The following is a 16,790-nucleotide window of genomic DNA, read 5'->3' as shown; positions in this document are numbered from 1 at the left end:
CAATATGCATAGGAATCATTTCTAGCCATACTAGGGATCACCATTTCTTATAGAACAAAATTATTAGCAGCATCCAGAATTAGTAGACCAACTAAACCAACTGAGTTATTCTATACGAATTAGATTAACTAGGAAAGAAAAGGATGTTTTGTTATTTCTATTTTTGGACACTTGGGAGGACACTACAATGACAGAGAGCACGCAATTGACTAGAGGTATCATGGGAGGGCAATGTTGTATTAACCTGGCAAAACACCTAATTTAAATATTGACAGAATAATACAACTAATATTTTAAAGAAAAAAAGAGTACATTAAGTACTAAATATTATTTCTTCATTCTTAGTTTGTATGTACCTGAAACGTTTCTCTATTGCCTACAGCATTGTTCACAAGGAACTAATGAACTACTGATTGAACAGAATACGATCCATTAATTAAATGCAAAGGAGACAAAAGACATAATTATATAGTAAGGCTGATAAAGAATAGAAAAATGATTAATCTATTTCTGGCCAAAATTAACTGGTTCAGAATGACTGCTAAAATTACTATTAATCATTGCTAATCCTGGATCAGTTACTGAATCATAATTTGCTCTTCACATGAATTTATTTTTTTAAAAATCTGCTGTAAAATGCTCTTTCCTTCCTTAAATAATGCATTCAAATATGACAGTAAACCTCATTAATCATTATCTAATTAAAATCCTTTCCTATTTTGTTCACCTTTTTCAGACATCCCCCAAAATGAAGATTAAGGTTTCAAGTTCAAATAGAGAAAGATCTTAAATTTCACCTTGCCAAGCAAATTTCTTCCCATTCAAATCAATAGCAAAATCTTCAGGGTAGAAGTCAATTATACTTGATTCCTGCATTTGAGAAAAATCAAAAGACCATTAGAAACAAGTCTGCATATAGCTGGATGAACCTTCTCTGTTTCTTATCCTGCTTAACACAAAACTGTTTAATATGGCTAATGAAAAGGAATACACTGTAATATAAAATACCATCCAAGCTAGAAGGCTGCAGGAGAACCCCACAAACCCAATAGAGATTCAAGGATTGGCAAAAGAAGACAAGCAGGATAGGATTTTGGGGGAATTCAGGAGAATGGAGCTAGGCCTCCACTTCTGGAATAATTCGCAGGGTTTCTTGGAAGCAGAGGAGATTTTGGATTTGCTCTGAGGAAATGAGGTCAGGAAAAGTCATTTAATACATTCAAACATTTGAAACAAAAAGATTCACGTTTCACAAAGCTGTATGACCAGACAAGTAAAATTGTTACTTTCCCCGGTCAGTATTATTCCTTTAAAACAAATCAGTAGCAGAAAGAGAGGATTCTTACTGGATCCGTCATGAGCTTCCGCCATGTTGGTGGTAGAAAGTTACCACTAGCAGCAGGAAATACTCCCATGAGTTGTTCAAGTGGTCTGAACTGCCAAAACAAAGAAAGGAAAAATGTGAGTGACTTCCAATAACCTATTAAAAGACAGAATAATAAATTAATGTCTCTTACCGGTTTTGTACCCTTTTCAAAGTCTGAGGGCAGGTCTGCAATACCTTCAAAGTCAGAGGCAAATGGCGCATAATGGAAAGGATAGTACCACTTCCAGGAAGCACAACCCTAGTTTTGCAAGACAAGAGACTAATAAATGATACAGCTCAGAAGAGCTAAATAGTCACATATACTATTAGTGGCTATCGAAAGATGACTAAACTTAACCCAGTGTGAGCACCAGTGTTATAGCCATGTCATGGATAAAGTTAAGACCTGTCAAGGGTATTTTTCGTAAAAGTCAGGGACAGGTTGCGGCAATAAACAAAAATTCACGGAAGCCCGTGACCTGTCCCTGACTTTTACTAAAAATACCGGGGTGGGGAAAACAGACAAAACAGAGCATTGCCAGAAGCTTGCAGCTGCCCCAGCCCTGCTGCTGCTCCTGTGGGAGGGGCTGACCGCTGCTGCTCCAGCCCCAGGGTTGCTGATCCAACCCCAGCCACTGTTCCAACCTTGAGGCTGCTACTCCCGCCCCAGAAGTCACAGAGGTTCTGGAAAGTCACTGAATCCATGACCTGCATGACAGATTCACATCCTTAGTCACAGAACTGGGAAAGTTACCTCCCAGGTTCACTGAGGAAAGAGTTGCTAGTTCTAAATCTCTTTTGAAATTGGGCTACTCCACCAGAGTTCAGGTCAAGGCTGAACAGATGTGTCCCAAGAATTCAGCAGGAGGCTATGTGGTTAAACTCAATGGGCAGTGAAGGAGACTGCAGGGACTTCCTGAAGAACTTTTGAGACAAAGTCTTAAGCCAACACATCCCTTTGTGCCTGTTACCAGAGAGAGAACTGCTTCATCCAAACACACATCCAGAAGAGGTTCTCTGAACAGTATTCCTACAGCCACTCTTGCCAAAGTAGCGACCTTACTCATGAAAGTATGACTTCTCCTACATTACTGGCATACTCCCCCTCTCCTCAAAATGCGTAGAAGCACATATGTAGTTCTAGTCCTAGTTCTTAATCCTTGGCTGTGTGTACTTTGTCTGAAGTTTGTGTGTTAGAATGAGCAGAGGTCACTTAACCAGAAGTAGTTACTACTGCATGTAGTTTCTGCATATTCCCTAGAGCGATGTGCGTCTGGAACAACAGAGTTTCAGAACCTTCTAAATAGCCATGTCACAAGCCTTTCTTGCAACACTGAATGTTTGGTAGCCACAGCTGTAGGAGGGGCATGCAGCCCCAACTGCCACAGTATCTAAGAGGATAAGGCAGGAGGGAAGTATGAATGTGTGTAGGCAACTATCTTAGAACTAGTTACAAGTAACCTCTTCTCAATCATATGTGAAGTGGCTTCTACATGTCCAATACCTTCCCCAAGATGGCAGGCTGAGGTGTTCTAGATAAATAGTGATTGCTAAGCTGCCCTCTTATGGTATCCGCTTGAGAGGTCATAAAACAAAATAGTGTTTGTAAAGGTGTGAACGGAACTCCATGTTGCATCCTGCAAATATCAAGTATGGAAACATTACTTAGGCAGACAGATGCTGTCTTGGTATTAGTTAAATGAGCCATAAGAGAGACAGGTATTCAGACATTATGTAATAAGTAGCAGATTTCACTACATAATGTCTTTAAGTGGATAAAATTACGTGGAAACGGTATTCCCTCAACACTGATCTTCTGTATATCTGGGTATCTGAAAAAAGAAAAGGAGGACTTGTGGCACCTTAGAGACTAACCAATTTATTTGAGCATGAGCTTTTGTGAGCTACAGCTGTAGGTCACGAAAGCTCATGCTCAAATAAATTGGTTAGTCTCTAAGGTGCCACAAGTCCTCCTTTTCTTTTTGCGAATACAGACTAACACGGCTGTTCCTCTGAAACCTGGGTATCTGAGTGACTTCAAAGTCTTGGTCCCATTTAAGCAAAAAGTTTAAAATTCCATATAACCTTTCAGTATGAAGTCATGTCTCCCCAGGATGCACGTGATACTTTGGGAAGGAGCAAAAAGCATAATTGACAACTTTGGAGAGGAAATTAGTAGGTGGTCATTGGACAACTTTTGTCAATCAAAGCTCACAACTCACTCTCCTCTCAAGTGTAAATGTGATGAAGAATGTTCTCTTAAGGCAAAAGATGGAACAAAGAACCATCAAGTAAGTTTCCTACTTAAAACTTTGATCAGAGCATTCTACAGCATTCTACTTTGCTTGTACGTATGCCTGTGCTTCTTTAGGTATAAAACTCAGAATAAGATTGCAGTCAACCTGAACGATAGTCACAACGAACGGTTTGGAACAGTTAAATCTTGACATTTCTTGATCATTTCAGCACACAGAATCCTACTTTTGAACAGGTCTTAGCAAGTTGGATATAGAAGAGATTAATTCAGTGAAGCTGTCCATTAAAAAGCTTGAAGATGCAAGCAAAAAAAGTCTTTGCTCCCTTTTTAAATCTAATCTTTGTAAGTTTCTGAAAAAGATACTTTTGTCAGCTGTTGATAATCAAAGGAAGACTCACAGAGTGAAATCTGCAGACTCGCAGAGTGAAATCCTATGGAAAGTGATAAATCTTAAAGAACGGAAGTGGTCTCTCAAATTCCTGAAGAAGGTGGTAAGCATTACAGAGTTAGCTGCAGAAAAAAGCCATTCTGACTGCTTGGCTAGCTGCTGAATCTTAAAACTGTTCCGTCTTTCTAGCAAGCACAGGTTCTCTTTCCTACTGCTTCTTCAGACACAGGACACATGCAGAGGTACTAGGTTGCATGCCACCGTCCTAATGGGTTTAAACGCAACTAACTTCAGCTTCATGGTCTTCCATAGGTTGAGTGAGACCATATCTGATTTGATGGAATTTTAACAGGAAAGAAGGACAAGAGCACGTTAAGTGAATGAGACTTGATCTGCTGGGTTGGTTACTCTGTTCACTTTTCAGAATGGCTTGCCTTCATGAATTTGCAAATTATGTTGTGGAAACAGTGGTACTACTTTTGACTTCCTTTACAGTGGAGGCGAATGGACACAGGAAGTTTTTGTATTGCTGTCAGTTAGATTGTTTTACACCTCCATTTTTTCTAGTCTTCTGCTTTTTTCTTCCTCTGATTCAGTTTATGGGTAAGCCAGTGAATTTCATGACATTTAAACTATTGTTTCCCTGAGCATCATTTCTTCAAGTGTAAAGTGATCCTTTTCAAATCCCAAAGGAGGGCTCTTTGCCTGAGACTATTCTCATAACACAAGAACTAGGGGTCACCAAATGACATTAATAGGCAGCAGGTTTGAAACAAACAAACGGAAGTATTTTTTCACACAATGCACAGTCAATCTGTGGAACTCCTTGCCAGAGGATTTTGTGAAGGCCAAGACTATAACAGAGTTAAAAAAACACTAGATAAGTTAATGGAGGATAGGTCCATCAGTGGCTATTAGCTAGGATGGGCAGGGATGGTGCCCCTAGCCTGTTTGCTAGAAGCTGGGAATAGGGGACATCACTTGATAATTACCTGTTCTGTTCATTTCCTCCTGGGCACTTGGTATTGGCCACTGTCGGAAGACAGGATACTGAGCTAGATGGATCTTTGTTCTGAGCCAGTACGGCCGTTCTTATGAAAGACAAATTCATCTACACAGCTTAAGTTTCTAGAAGCTACGCTTTAAAACTAAACCAGATAGAGTTAACAATTAGCCTACTCTAGTTCACTTCAGATTTAAAAAAAAAAGACCGTAGTTATTAAAATGAGCAATGTGTGTTTGCACAAGAAATAGCATCTTTATGGGAATAGGAATTTCTGGCCAACAACTTGCAAACATGTTTTCTACCGTTCATATTTAGCTGTCATGCAATCTCAAAATTTAAAGAATGGCAAACACCCTGCCTTGTTACCTACATGAAAGTGAAAATGGCACACCAGATGCCAGGCTTTTTCATGATTCACTGAAACCTAAAACACTGTTCAATCTATCCTCCACCTCTAAATGTAGTATTTCATTTCAAAATACAAATTAAAATCAGTGACCTAGCAGACTGATCTAAATCGCAAGAAAAACTAGTAATAAATTTTGTATTTAGTTAATATAACCCCACTTACATATCATATTTTCATACTGAAATAGCACCAACAAAAACTAAACAGACAACACACCCTACAAACAAAAACACACCGCTGCATACTATCTTTGCTACTTGATATTATTTAAACTATCTATTCCCACTTCATACAAACTTCAGCTTATTTTGTTCTCAGAGCACGAAACTAGTTATTAACCATCATTGCTACAATCCCCAATATGTCTAACTAATCTCTTGCCAATCTGACATCTCAATTATCAAAAGATTTAAATCAGATATAGATTACTTCAATTATAATGCACTTCATGAAACATCACTACAGTCCACAGAGAAGACTGACAATTCTGTACCTCTCAAATTCTTACAAGCATTTTGCATTCTTTCCCCTTTGTTCACTCATTTGCAATTAGTTTTACCAGCCCTTACATTGCTATATTCCTCAATTCAAAGAAAAAGCTTGGTAGCTTCAAATATTTACAGTGCCGGACATTTCATAGAATATCAGGTTTGGAAGGGACCTCAGACAGCTTTTATTCCCTTAGAAACAATCCTCTGCTGTTCAGCTACCGTTAGTAAGAAAATATTAAAATGACTTATTGATGTTGTGATTAAGCATGAATTTTCTATAATATTTTATGAATCCTACATGTGCCTCAGTTCCCTATGTATTTGCATGGCTTGCCAGTGGGGAAAAAGGATTAAGTTTGCCCTTAGCACAGGCTAAATAGACATAGGCATGTGTGTTATCTGGCTGCGAGAGCCTGAATGGGTCATTAAAAAGGACTGGCCAAGGCAAACCCCTTATCACCAGAAAACTGGAGAAGACAGTGGAAAACCCAATCATCAGGACACTGACATACCAAAGGACCCAAGGGGAGATGGATTTCCCTGCCTCTCAATAGGGAAGCTGAGCAAAGACCCCAGCTCAAGAATAAAAGGACTGGAAGGTGTGATGGACAAGAGCAGGCTTCTGGAGGAAGCTGGGGGGCCCTTGCATCTGGGAACTGACTAAGAACATCCGATAGAGCCTGAAAATGGACTTTCATTACAGGTTGGCTCAGGCTCTGGGTTAACCAGAATGGACTATGCTTTAACCATCATTTCTCTGTGCTAACCTAAGGACTTCCTATGCTGTGTCCAGTTGCCTGATAAACCCTGCTGTTTTGAAAAGCTGTTAAGAGTGTCACTGTAAATAACAGGTAGAGGCGCATTAATCCCTGAAGAGAATACACGTCTCTACCCGAGTTTCCCTCAGCTGGACTCACTGAACAGAGCTCAGCGTGAAGAAGGGCTGCAGCCCAGAGATTCAGTCTCAAGAGGCGGTGAGGCCTACCCCGAAGGAAGAGCGAGACCCCTTGAGAGTCTGGCTCACTGAAGCGGTTCCTCCAAGGTTCTTTCCAAAGCTGGGGGTGTAGCACCAATCCTATGGATCCGTGAGAGCTTACAACCATGATCTACTGAAAGACAGATGGGCTGCAGACAGGGAAGAAAATTAAATTGAATAGAATAAAAATTTAAGTACCTGATAATAGTATCTGAGAACCCAGCAAAGCCCTTCAACATAAGACTGTACAACTTTACGACGGAATTTCTCATCAGACACGTCAACATCAAATTTGTTCTTATAGTAGCGCTGTTTCCAGCCAGATTCCCATAACCTACACAAGAAGCACAATGAGATTTTAGTTTATAATCGTTTTCATATTACATATTTAAATGTCTCAGATTTTCCAAGGAAAGCGAAGGCAAATGCTGTATGAGCATGAGGGTAATGGTATGACGAGCATCTCATCTCAAGAGATGCACCAATTTAAAGTCACTTACAACCCAAATTACCATTTGATTTCTGACAATATCTTCTACTAATTTAAACCTGGGCTTGGAGAGGGTGGGCAGGGACGGATGGAGACCCAAGAGCCAGAGGAGTAAACACACTGGCCAGGGACTGAGATGAAAGTTATGACTGGGGAAGCCGAACTTGAAAGTTCAGGAGTAACACCCTGAGGAGCAGTTTAGTCCTTATTCTGTGCTGCCTGGACAGCATTGTGATTTCTACAAAAGATGCTGTCCCTGAACCCTGCTTGAGTGGATAAGGATAGTTTTCAAAAAATAAAAAAATTGAAATCATTTTTATTTTTAGAAACAAACAAACCTATTTAAAATGTGAAGCTATGACAACCTATGTTAAGACCTAAACTTACTATAATCTATTAAAAGCACTTAAACAAAGATATGCTGCATCAGAGAGCTCTCCTCAAGTTTTAAGGACTTGAGAAAGGAGTTCCCTTTTTCAATTAGATACAGAGTCAAGGGACAACCATCTAACTCAGGGGTGGGCAAACTTTTTGGCTAGAGGGCCACACTGGGGTTGCAAAACTGTATGGAGGGCCATGTAGGGAAGGCTATGCCTTCCCAAACAGACTGCCTCCACCCCCTCCCACTTCCTGCCCTCATCAGAACCTCTGACCCCCCCAACCCCCATCCACTCCTTGTCCCTAACTGCCCCATCCTGAAAGCCCCCACCCCTAACCGCCCCCTGGTACTGCAGCCCCTATCCAACGCCCCCCGTTCCCAGTCCCCTGACTGCCCCAACCTCTATCCACACCCCCACCACCTGACAGGTCCCCGGAAGCTCAAGTGTATCCAAACCCCCGTTCCCCATCCCCTGACTGCTATCTACATCCCCGCCCCCTGACAGGGGCCCAAGGACGCCATGCTTATCCAACCCGCCCCTGTTCCCCATCCCCTGACCGCCCCCACCCAGAAGCTCCACCCCATCCAACCGCACCCGTTCCCTGACTGCTCCCCACAACCGCCCGCCCCTTATCCAACCCCCTTAGCATGCTGCTCAGAACAGCATGTCTGGCAACCGCGCCATCTGGCCAGAGCCAGACATGCTGCCGTGCTGCTCAGCAGGAGCTTGCAGCCCCTCCACCCAGAGCGCTGCCCACGCAGCGGCATAGCTGCAGGGGAGGAGGGAAAGCAGGGGAGGGGCCGGGCCGGGGGCTAGACTCCCCGGCCAGGAGCTCAGGGCCAGGCAGGACGGTCCCACGGGCCGGATGTGGCCCCGGGCCATAGTATGCCCACCTCTGATCTAACTTCTGAGGTCAACTGAAGCTCATGTACTGCATTATCTATCTATACCAGTGGTCCCCTTGCAACCCACTCAACACACAGCAGCAGCCTATGGGACATTCTCAGGACCATACAGGTAGTATACATATTGTGTGGATGCAGCCCACATAACACAGAGCTGCATATGCAGCCGACAATGGTAAACAGGTTCAGAACCATTGATCTAGACTATTTTCAGTTTTTACAATGGAAGAAGTGCTGATATTTTTCCAAATGTAAGTGCTTCCAGTTTGTTGTGCAGCAAAGCTTTTGCCTTAATTACTTTTGGTTTTGTATTTTCATTTGGACAAGTTCAAAGTTGAAAAAACAACTGGTAGCTGATAAAAAGCAGGCAAGCTTGTTTCCCTCTTCCAAGCTATGAATAAAAATTAGGTGAGAAGACGAGATCTGCTAATTCTAAAAACCTGAAGGACATGGGGGCAATTTTCAAAGGTATTTAGGCATCTAAATATGTAGACAGGTACTATTGAAAAAACAGCTAGGAGCCTACTTTGCACTGGATTTCAATGAGAATTAAGCATATAAGCTTCTTAGGAACTTTTGAAAAACCTAATAGGCACCTATCTGCATCTTTAGACACCTAAGTATCTTTGAAAGTCTGGCCCACAGTCTGTTCACTAACTATCGTAAATACTTCATTTACTAAATCAGTTTTAAATGCAAAACATGTTTTGATAAACCATCTTTGTTTCTTTATGTATCCAGTATATTTAAAGATATTGTTTTAGTTAATCAAAACAATCCTAAAATGTTAAGATTTTTGCATTTTTAACTGAATTCTGATTTCCATCCAAATGTGGCTTGCACAAATCACAAGTAAAATGACAGCCTAGTACATAAGAAACGGATCACTCAACATTTTCTAAAATAATAAAAATGTAAAAATTAAGAATGTGAATAAATGTATGTTGAGCTTTGTAATTGCTTAAATAAATATGTATAGACAGTGCATCCTAGTTAGCAAAAAGTAAGCACCAATTTAGTGTGATGGCTATATTTGGTGGCTATATTAAAACATGTTTATTTGCAACAAATGACAATAAACCTGTCTTTAGGAAAAATTAATAAGTATAAATGCAAAAATATCAAATATTTAAATCAAGGTTTCCTGCTTGCCAATTTATACTTCAGTGTGAATGCACAGGAAAAGAAAAGAAAGAATAGTTTGGCATAAGATCAAAGGACATTGATCAAATATGGAATGCAGGATGCAGTGATGAATTTGTTACTCAAACTTTGCACCCTACTAAGATTTTAATGTGCTACACTTAAATAAACTTTTCTTCCTCTCTGTACCTAGGTCCCCGCCCCCTTCCCACCACCACCAATTGGTACATTTCTCATGAAGCTATTCCAAATGGGGAATGAAGCGACAGTGGATTTCTCTAGCCTTTCACCTTTTGAGATCTTGGTTCAAACCTTATTTGAGTTATGAGTGAGTTGGCTAAACTTGTTTTCACCTTATTCCTACCCCTTCATTTATTTAATCAGAGGGCATCTTGCTCATAGCTAACATACATACCCAGTATAAAATCAATATTAAAAGATGTATTTCAGTAATCAATATAAATAAAGCTGCACACCTAGTATAACTGAACTTTATGGGTTAAATAGCTCAAAAATTCACTTGCAAAACAGTGGCATTCAGCTCACATAATCAAAGCTAAACACTGAATGTCTAGCCAATTTAGCGCTTGGTCTCAAAGGGAGTAGTGGCTTGGAGGACAAAAACCTGTATGCATACTAATCTAGATACTTAGATTTAACAGCTATAGTTTACACATCTCACTGGAATTTACTGAATATTCTAACCCTCCACATTAATTACTCATGGATAAAAAGATCATAGGAAAGCATCTGAAGGCACTGCTGCTCTAAGCTAAATGGCATTAATTAGGCTGCATCTACTTCAACAATTTGCTAACAAAGTGCTACAAAAAATGGCTTCACCTGATATTATCCTCTGGCTCAGGTTCACTGTCACTGTCTTCTGCTTTTCGCTTAATTCCTCCTGCTGGGGAAGGGGTGCCATCAGAAGTGAAACTAGTATTAGGAGATGTTGAAGGAGTCTAGGGATATAATCATATATAAACACAGGAAAGAAGGGTTTTATTACGCATTTCATATTCAAATTAATGGTTTTGTGTGAAGAATTAAGAACGTTTGTTATTTTTACTTAAAAAAACAAACTACATGCTACACAATCCTAAAATATTAGGAAGTCCACTAGCATAAAATAGAGCTTTATAATAGGAATCAAACACTGGAATGTAAAAACAAAAACCAACAACAAAATATGAATTTTTTGTGACAAAGCATAAAACATTTGGTATAGCCCAGTCTAACAGTAGGAATAAAAAACAATTGGATACAAGGCTTATTTTATTACTTCTCAAAAAGAAAAGGAGTACTTGTGGCACCTTAGAGACTAACCAATTTATTTGAGCATAAGCTTTCGTGAGCTGTAGCTCACGAAAGCTTATGCTCAAATAAATTGGTTAGTCTCTTGCATCTGATGAAGTGAGCTGTAGCTCACGAAAGCTTATGCTCAAATAAATTGGTTAGTCTCTAAGGTGCCACAAGTCCTCCTTTTCTTTTTGCGAATACAGACTAACATGGCTGCTACTCTGAAACCGTTTATTACTTCTGTTTATCATGGCAAAAAAACAGGTCACAATGTGCAGACTAGAATATAAAGATGACTTAGAATTCAGAACTGGCAGCCAAATTTAGAATATTTCTGAAAATTGCAAGTGACCCTCTATTCAAATGCAAGTATTTTAACATAGAAGAAAATTTTAGGAAGTAGAGTTTTAGGAAGTCGCTCTTATTTTTGCAGATCATAGTTAGAAGATATTTACCGTAAATAAAACTTAAACACTGAAGGTTGTGGCAAACTGACAAGAGCTAGGAAGTTAAAATTCTGATGAAAGCCTCAAACAATTTGCTTTAATACACAAAATTTCAGGATTAAAGCAAATAGTAAATTAAAAAGGCAAACTTATTTACCCAGGCTTACTGGACAAAATACTTATTAGGAATGGAGAAATTTTTATTGAAATGTGCATTTACTGTTTGGATGGACAAACAGAGCAAAAGGGGAATCCTTACTATACTTCCACAACAACCACCTCTAGTTTTCAATCACTCAACTTTCCTAAAGTTTGCCTGTAAGCAGGTATAGGAAATTTTTAAAGAAAGTATAAACAAATTAGCAGTTCAGTCTTTATTTTTATATATTAGGGGCAGCAGGGAAGATATTCCTTTGCATTACAGAAAATTGATTTTTGAACAGCACTATAGCTGAAACAGAATCTAGAAAGTTAAAACCCAGCCACTGTGAAGCTAGCCATTGCAAAAACTGGTTGGAACTTGGATACGTTACAAGGCCCTAGGCAGGGGAGAACAATTTGCACATACACAATAGATATTTCTTTCCACCAGTGCTCAAAAGGGAGATACCTGTACATAACGTAGAGCTGCCTGACTTAGCTGCATATTAAGCGTGGACACCTCCTACGGTCCACTGAACGAACCAGAGCTAAATAGCTTATGTATATGCAAAGAGTCATTCAGTATGTAACACTGACAACCAACACTAAAAAATACAATTGGATGAGTATTTTTTGAGTACGCTGTTTCAGAGTAGCAGTCGTGTTCGTCTGTATACGCAAAAGGAACAGGAGGACTTGTGGCACCTTAGAGACTAACAAATTTATTAGAGCATAAGCTTTCATGGGCTACAGCCCACTTCATCGGATGCATAGAATGGAACATATAGTAAGAAGATAGATAGATATATTACACACATACCGAAAACATGAAAAGATGGAGTAAGAGGCTAATTAATTGAGTTATCACTGCAGTGGTCCCCAAACTTCTGTACTAGTGACCCCTTTCAGATAGCAAGCCTCTGAGTGCAACCCCCCTTATAAATTAAAAACACTTTTAAATATATTTAACACGATTATAAATGCTGGAGGCAAAGTGGGGTTTGGAGTGGAGGCTGACAGCTCACGACCCCCCACGCAATAACCTCGCGACCCCCTGAGGGGTCCTGACCCCCCACTTTGAGAACCCCTGCTCTACTGCACTAACATTAAATATCAAATGGTGCACCTTTCAATTTATTTTCAAACTGCAATTTTTCCAACAACTTCACGGGTGTATTCACTCAGAGCACAAGGGAAAATAAACTAAAATACTCTCCACTGGAGAGCATCCCCCTCTAAACCAAATAATCCTACAAAAAGGACAGTCTACAGAATTGTTCCCAGAGACAGTAACTACCTATTTTTCAGCCAGCCTGAATGTTATCTCCATCTGTTGGAGACAAGAAAAGAACTAAGCACATTCAGCTGTGACGGACATTTCACAGGGGTGGGACTGTAAGAGGTTTTTTGTTTTCTGCCTGCACTGTAGTGGAAGTTGGATGTTATACCCATTCCTGGGTTAGAATAGAGACTGCATGGACCAGCACAGTGTGGGGTTTGTTTTTTTTTTGGCAGTCACAAAAGCATACAGAAAATTAAAGCTAACGTAAACAGCTCTGGCATCAGCCAGCATCATACAAAATATGAGCTTAGTATAAGAACCTATACAGAATGGATTATACATTGACCCAAATGCAATGTACTCCAATGAACAATATTTTCATTTAAAATTAGAAAAAAAACTACTATTATGTAAAACTGGGCTTTCACTGGTCTTGGAAGATAGCTTTTTTTTTTTTTTTTTTTTAAATCTCAAAATTTCTAACCTGGAGTGGATTTTAACTCCATACCGGCGTGCTCCTCAGGTTCAGTGGCCAGAACATCTCCTTGGAGTTACAGAGATCCTGTTTGAGCTCAGGTGCCTTTCAACATTCTTGAACTCCCTCAATGCACATGTGTAGCATAATCCATGAGGCACATGAACCACATGTCCTCTAAATATGAGGCCAGAATAGGTCCGCTTTAAGACACAGATATCAAACCAGGGCTCAGATCATTGCACCAGTGTCTCAAATACTTGAGGGTTACCCCAAAAGAGTGCAGGGAACCCACCAGCCCTTTGGGGGGTGGGAAATCAAGTTTAAATGTTATTTGAAAAACAATCTGCTTCTCCAGGTAGGTAAGGCTGAGGCTCATCTACCTATTTCACAAGCGTGATGGATCACAGGGCTGTCTCTCATGAATCCCTTGTTCAAATAGCCCCAAATCTGGATCACAAACCATTCCTGCCCTACAACCCATTCCATTTATCCCCCTGCCCTAGATGCAATCCCAAGCTCCTCTCACTCAGATTCACCCCCACCTCCTCTATTGCTAGAAAGCATTCACCTGTTCAACACACACAACCCTGACAGATTTTAGCAATATGCCTTTCAAACTTTTTCAAATTCCTGCCCAAGGTAGGACTCAGAATGACACTAGGTGGGATGGGTCAGGTTCAAAAGGACTACTGCTTACCACCTTCAGCTATCCAGCTGGGGTGAAACGTTGAAAACTAAAAATCCTGTTAACCCGTCTGCACATGCTCACAGTAATCCATCAGGCTCCTGAATACGCATGTGAGGCTTAGCATGGAACTGAGATCACCCTCAAGCATTTGAGACCCTAGTGCAATGACCTCAGCTCTGGTTTGATCGCTATCTATGGGGGGCAGGGGGAGTTGCCAGAAAGCGTCAACTTTAAGAAGAGCTGTTTTCCAGGGGCTCAGGAATCTCTTGGCCAAAGGGCCAAAATTTGGACCACTGACATACCCTGTGCCTCTAGGAGATGCAACAAATCTCCTTGCAATCTGATTAACCATACAGATTTTAAAGCACTTAAAGTGCCTGTTCTAGAACCTCAAAAACAACCGAAAAACCCCTTTTGTGAACATATTCCACCAGCCCCATATTGCTAATTAGAGATTGTAACGCCCTGCGGAGTGAGTATTCATCCAGTCACACAGCGTGACAGAAGTAAAAATGAAAAGTTTAGAAAAATGAATAATCTTTTTAAAAAATATTAACCCCAATTCAGTTGCTTAGTTTGATTTTATTTTTCCTACATTTCTTCAGAGGGCAAGTTCTTAAATCCCATGCTCACAACAGCCTCAACTCCATAATCTTGTGTAAGGATTCAAGTTTGCTTAAAAGTGCTTATTTTTGATTGGAAGGGCATTCTTTGCCTTATATTTACCTTTTCAGAAATATTTAATCAAGGATATTTGAAATATTAAAATGAACAAAACCTGTCTTAAGTAGCCTTGGAAAACTGATTAAAAACTTGACTAGTTAAGTTGTTCTTCAAGAAAGAAAGTGAAAATGGAGCGATTAAGAGCTTAGAAGTAAATTGTAACACTAGTATATTCATTACTTTTTTCCTTCTTACAATTATAACAAAAATCTAAACATCAACTCACCAAGTTCTGTTTGTCTTGCATTCTCATTTCATAGGCTGTCTGCCTGGGGTTACTGATTGCCTGAGGACTAGATCTATTTCCTCTCCCCAAAGCTTGAGGGGAAAACTGGCCACCAGGAATAAAAGAAGGCTGATCCCTCTACAAGAGCAAGCAAATATACACATGGTGATATAAATCTAATATTGGAGATTACAAGAATAAAAATTAGCACGTATAGCTGATATTCCTTTAGAGTTCTTAGATTATCAGTTGCTAGAATATAAAATGAGCACAGTTGGATCACAATTATTTATTCAGTTCATCTTAGAAGAAGTATGTTTAATCAAGATCTTGTATATGTAAAATATACCCTCGGATAAGATGGCACTTACAATTTCAGGCCTTCCTATTTTCAAGGGTTTTATTAAATGCGCTCTCAGAAAGTTACATTTTTGTACTGAAGTTCCAGAAACAGAAGAAAATATGATTTTTTCTTTTTAACTGAAGAAACTCCATCTAGCTATTAGTGTGTGAAAAATAGGATTTACATTTCAAGGAAGATAAATCATTTTCTTGCACTCTGATAGCAATACTTAGACTTGATATGCACATAACACTCAATGAAAAGGGGCTCTATAAAGTTTGAAAAACTTTGGTTAAATGAAGTGACGATGATCCTCTGACACTCCTCCACTGTATATCTAGAGTCCTTGTGCCTCAAGGAAATACAAAGAGACATCAAGCTCTGGGAAATGGCTGGGGGCATCTGACATATTAAAAGCACTGGACAGAGATACTGTCTTGAAGCCAAGGTCCCAGTGTACTGAGGCCCTTCTGGGTTTCTTGGATCATTAGGTCACATTGTAAAGAAGCTACACCTATTTGAATGAGCTAGCAAGTAACATGTTTATTATACAAACCCTAGATTCAAATGAACATGCCAGAATCTATTCTAAAAAGTTAGGAAGGACATTTAGTACAAAAAACACAAATTAAATGCAATTTTAAGGGTTTAACATACACAAGTACATGTTAAGGCTGTCACAACAATCAACACTTTGCCATTGTGAATAAGTGGTATTTTGTATTACTGTGAATAAATCTGCACATATATTTTAGTCACAATATGAGCAAGTTACACTTGCAGAAGAGACCTTGTTGTGTAATTCTGACTTGCCTGTTTAAAGGTTCAAGCTTGATTTAGCATTAACTGTTTAATTTTCTGTAGTCAGTTTACTGAACTCTTAATCAGGCTCTCAATTAAGAGACATCTTCTGTTCTCTCTGCTGATTGCTGACAGTGTAACCCAATGGCACAATCCCTCTGAGCAACGGGTACTGTAAAGTATTTGATACCGTAGTCACATTGTGCAGATATTGTTATCCTTGAGCACCTTAATCTTTTCCCCCATTTTAAATAGGTTTAGATTTAATTATGTGATTTTTCCATTCAATACTGCAAGTTTTTTATAACACACTTTGCATAGTTTTTGCCTTACTCTGAACTATCTTAATCATTACTGCAATTTTATCTAATTTACTGAAATGAGACTAAACTTGTTTGTCACAATATAAAAATGCCTGTAAAAATGATCTCTTTAAATTTACCTTCATTCTTTTTCTTTTTTCTTTTTGTCGTCTTCTGAAGTTCTCCTAAAACACGAGTAAAGACAACTGAAGTAACCCAGTCTTAAAGATCTTTCCTGAGACCCTCCATT

At 39.5% G+C, this 16,790-nt stretch overlaps 1 protein-coding gene across 1 annotated transcript in view; it reads right to left on the bottom strand.

Moving 5' to 3' along the window:
• Positions 1 to 16,790, bottom strand: part of XRN2 (5'-3' exoribonuclease 2) — an 85,678-nt gene that overhangs the window by 45,111 nt on the left and 23,777 nt on the right. The window contains exons 14-20 of the mRNA XM_048842425.2: positions 16,681 to 16,725; positions 15,095 to 15,232; positions 10,655 to 10,773; positions 7,092 to 7,227; positions 1,518 to 1,625; positions 1,347 to 1,436; positions 798 to 870 (exon numbers count right to left, since the gene is read on the bottom strand). Coding sequence (XP_048698382.1) covers positions 798 to 870; positions 1,347 to 1,436; positions 1,518 to 1,625; positions 7,092 to 7,227; positions 10,655 to 10,773; positions 15,095 to 15,232; positions 16,681 to 16,725 — 709 coding nt within the window. The remainder of the gene's footprint in view (positions 1 to 797; positions 871 to 1,346; positions 1,437 to 1,517; positions 1,626 to 7,091; positions 7,228 to 10,654; positions 10,774 to 15,094; positions 15,233 to 16,680; positions 16,726 to 16,790) is intronic.

Source organism: Caretta caretta, chromosome 3 (assembly GCF_965140235.1).
Source record: "Caretta caretta isolate rCarCar2 chromosome 3, rCarCar1.hap1, whole genome shotgun sequence".
Taxonomy (NCBI): domain Eukaryota; kingdom Metazoa; phylum Chordata; order Testudines; family Cheloniidae; genus Caretta; species Caretta caretta.
Note: the sequence above shows the minus strand (reverse complement) of the source record. Positions and strands in the feature narration are given on the sequence as shown.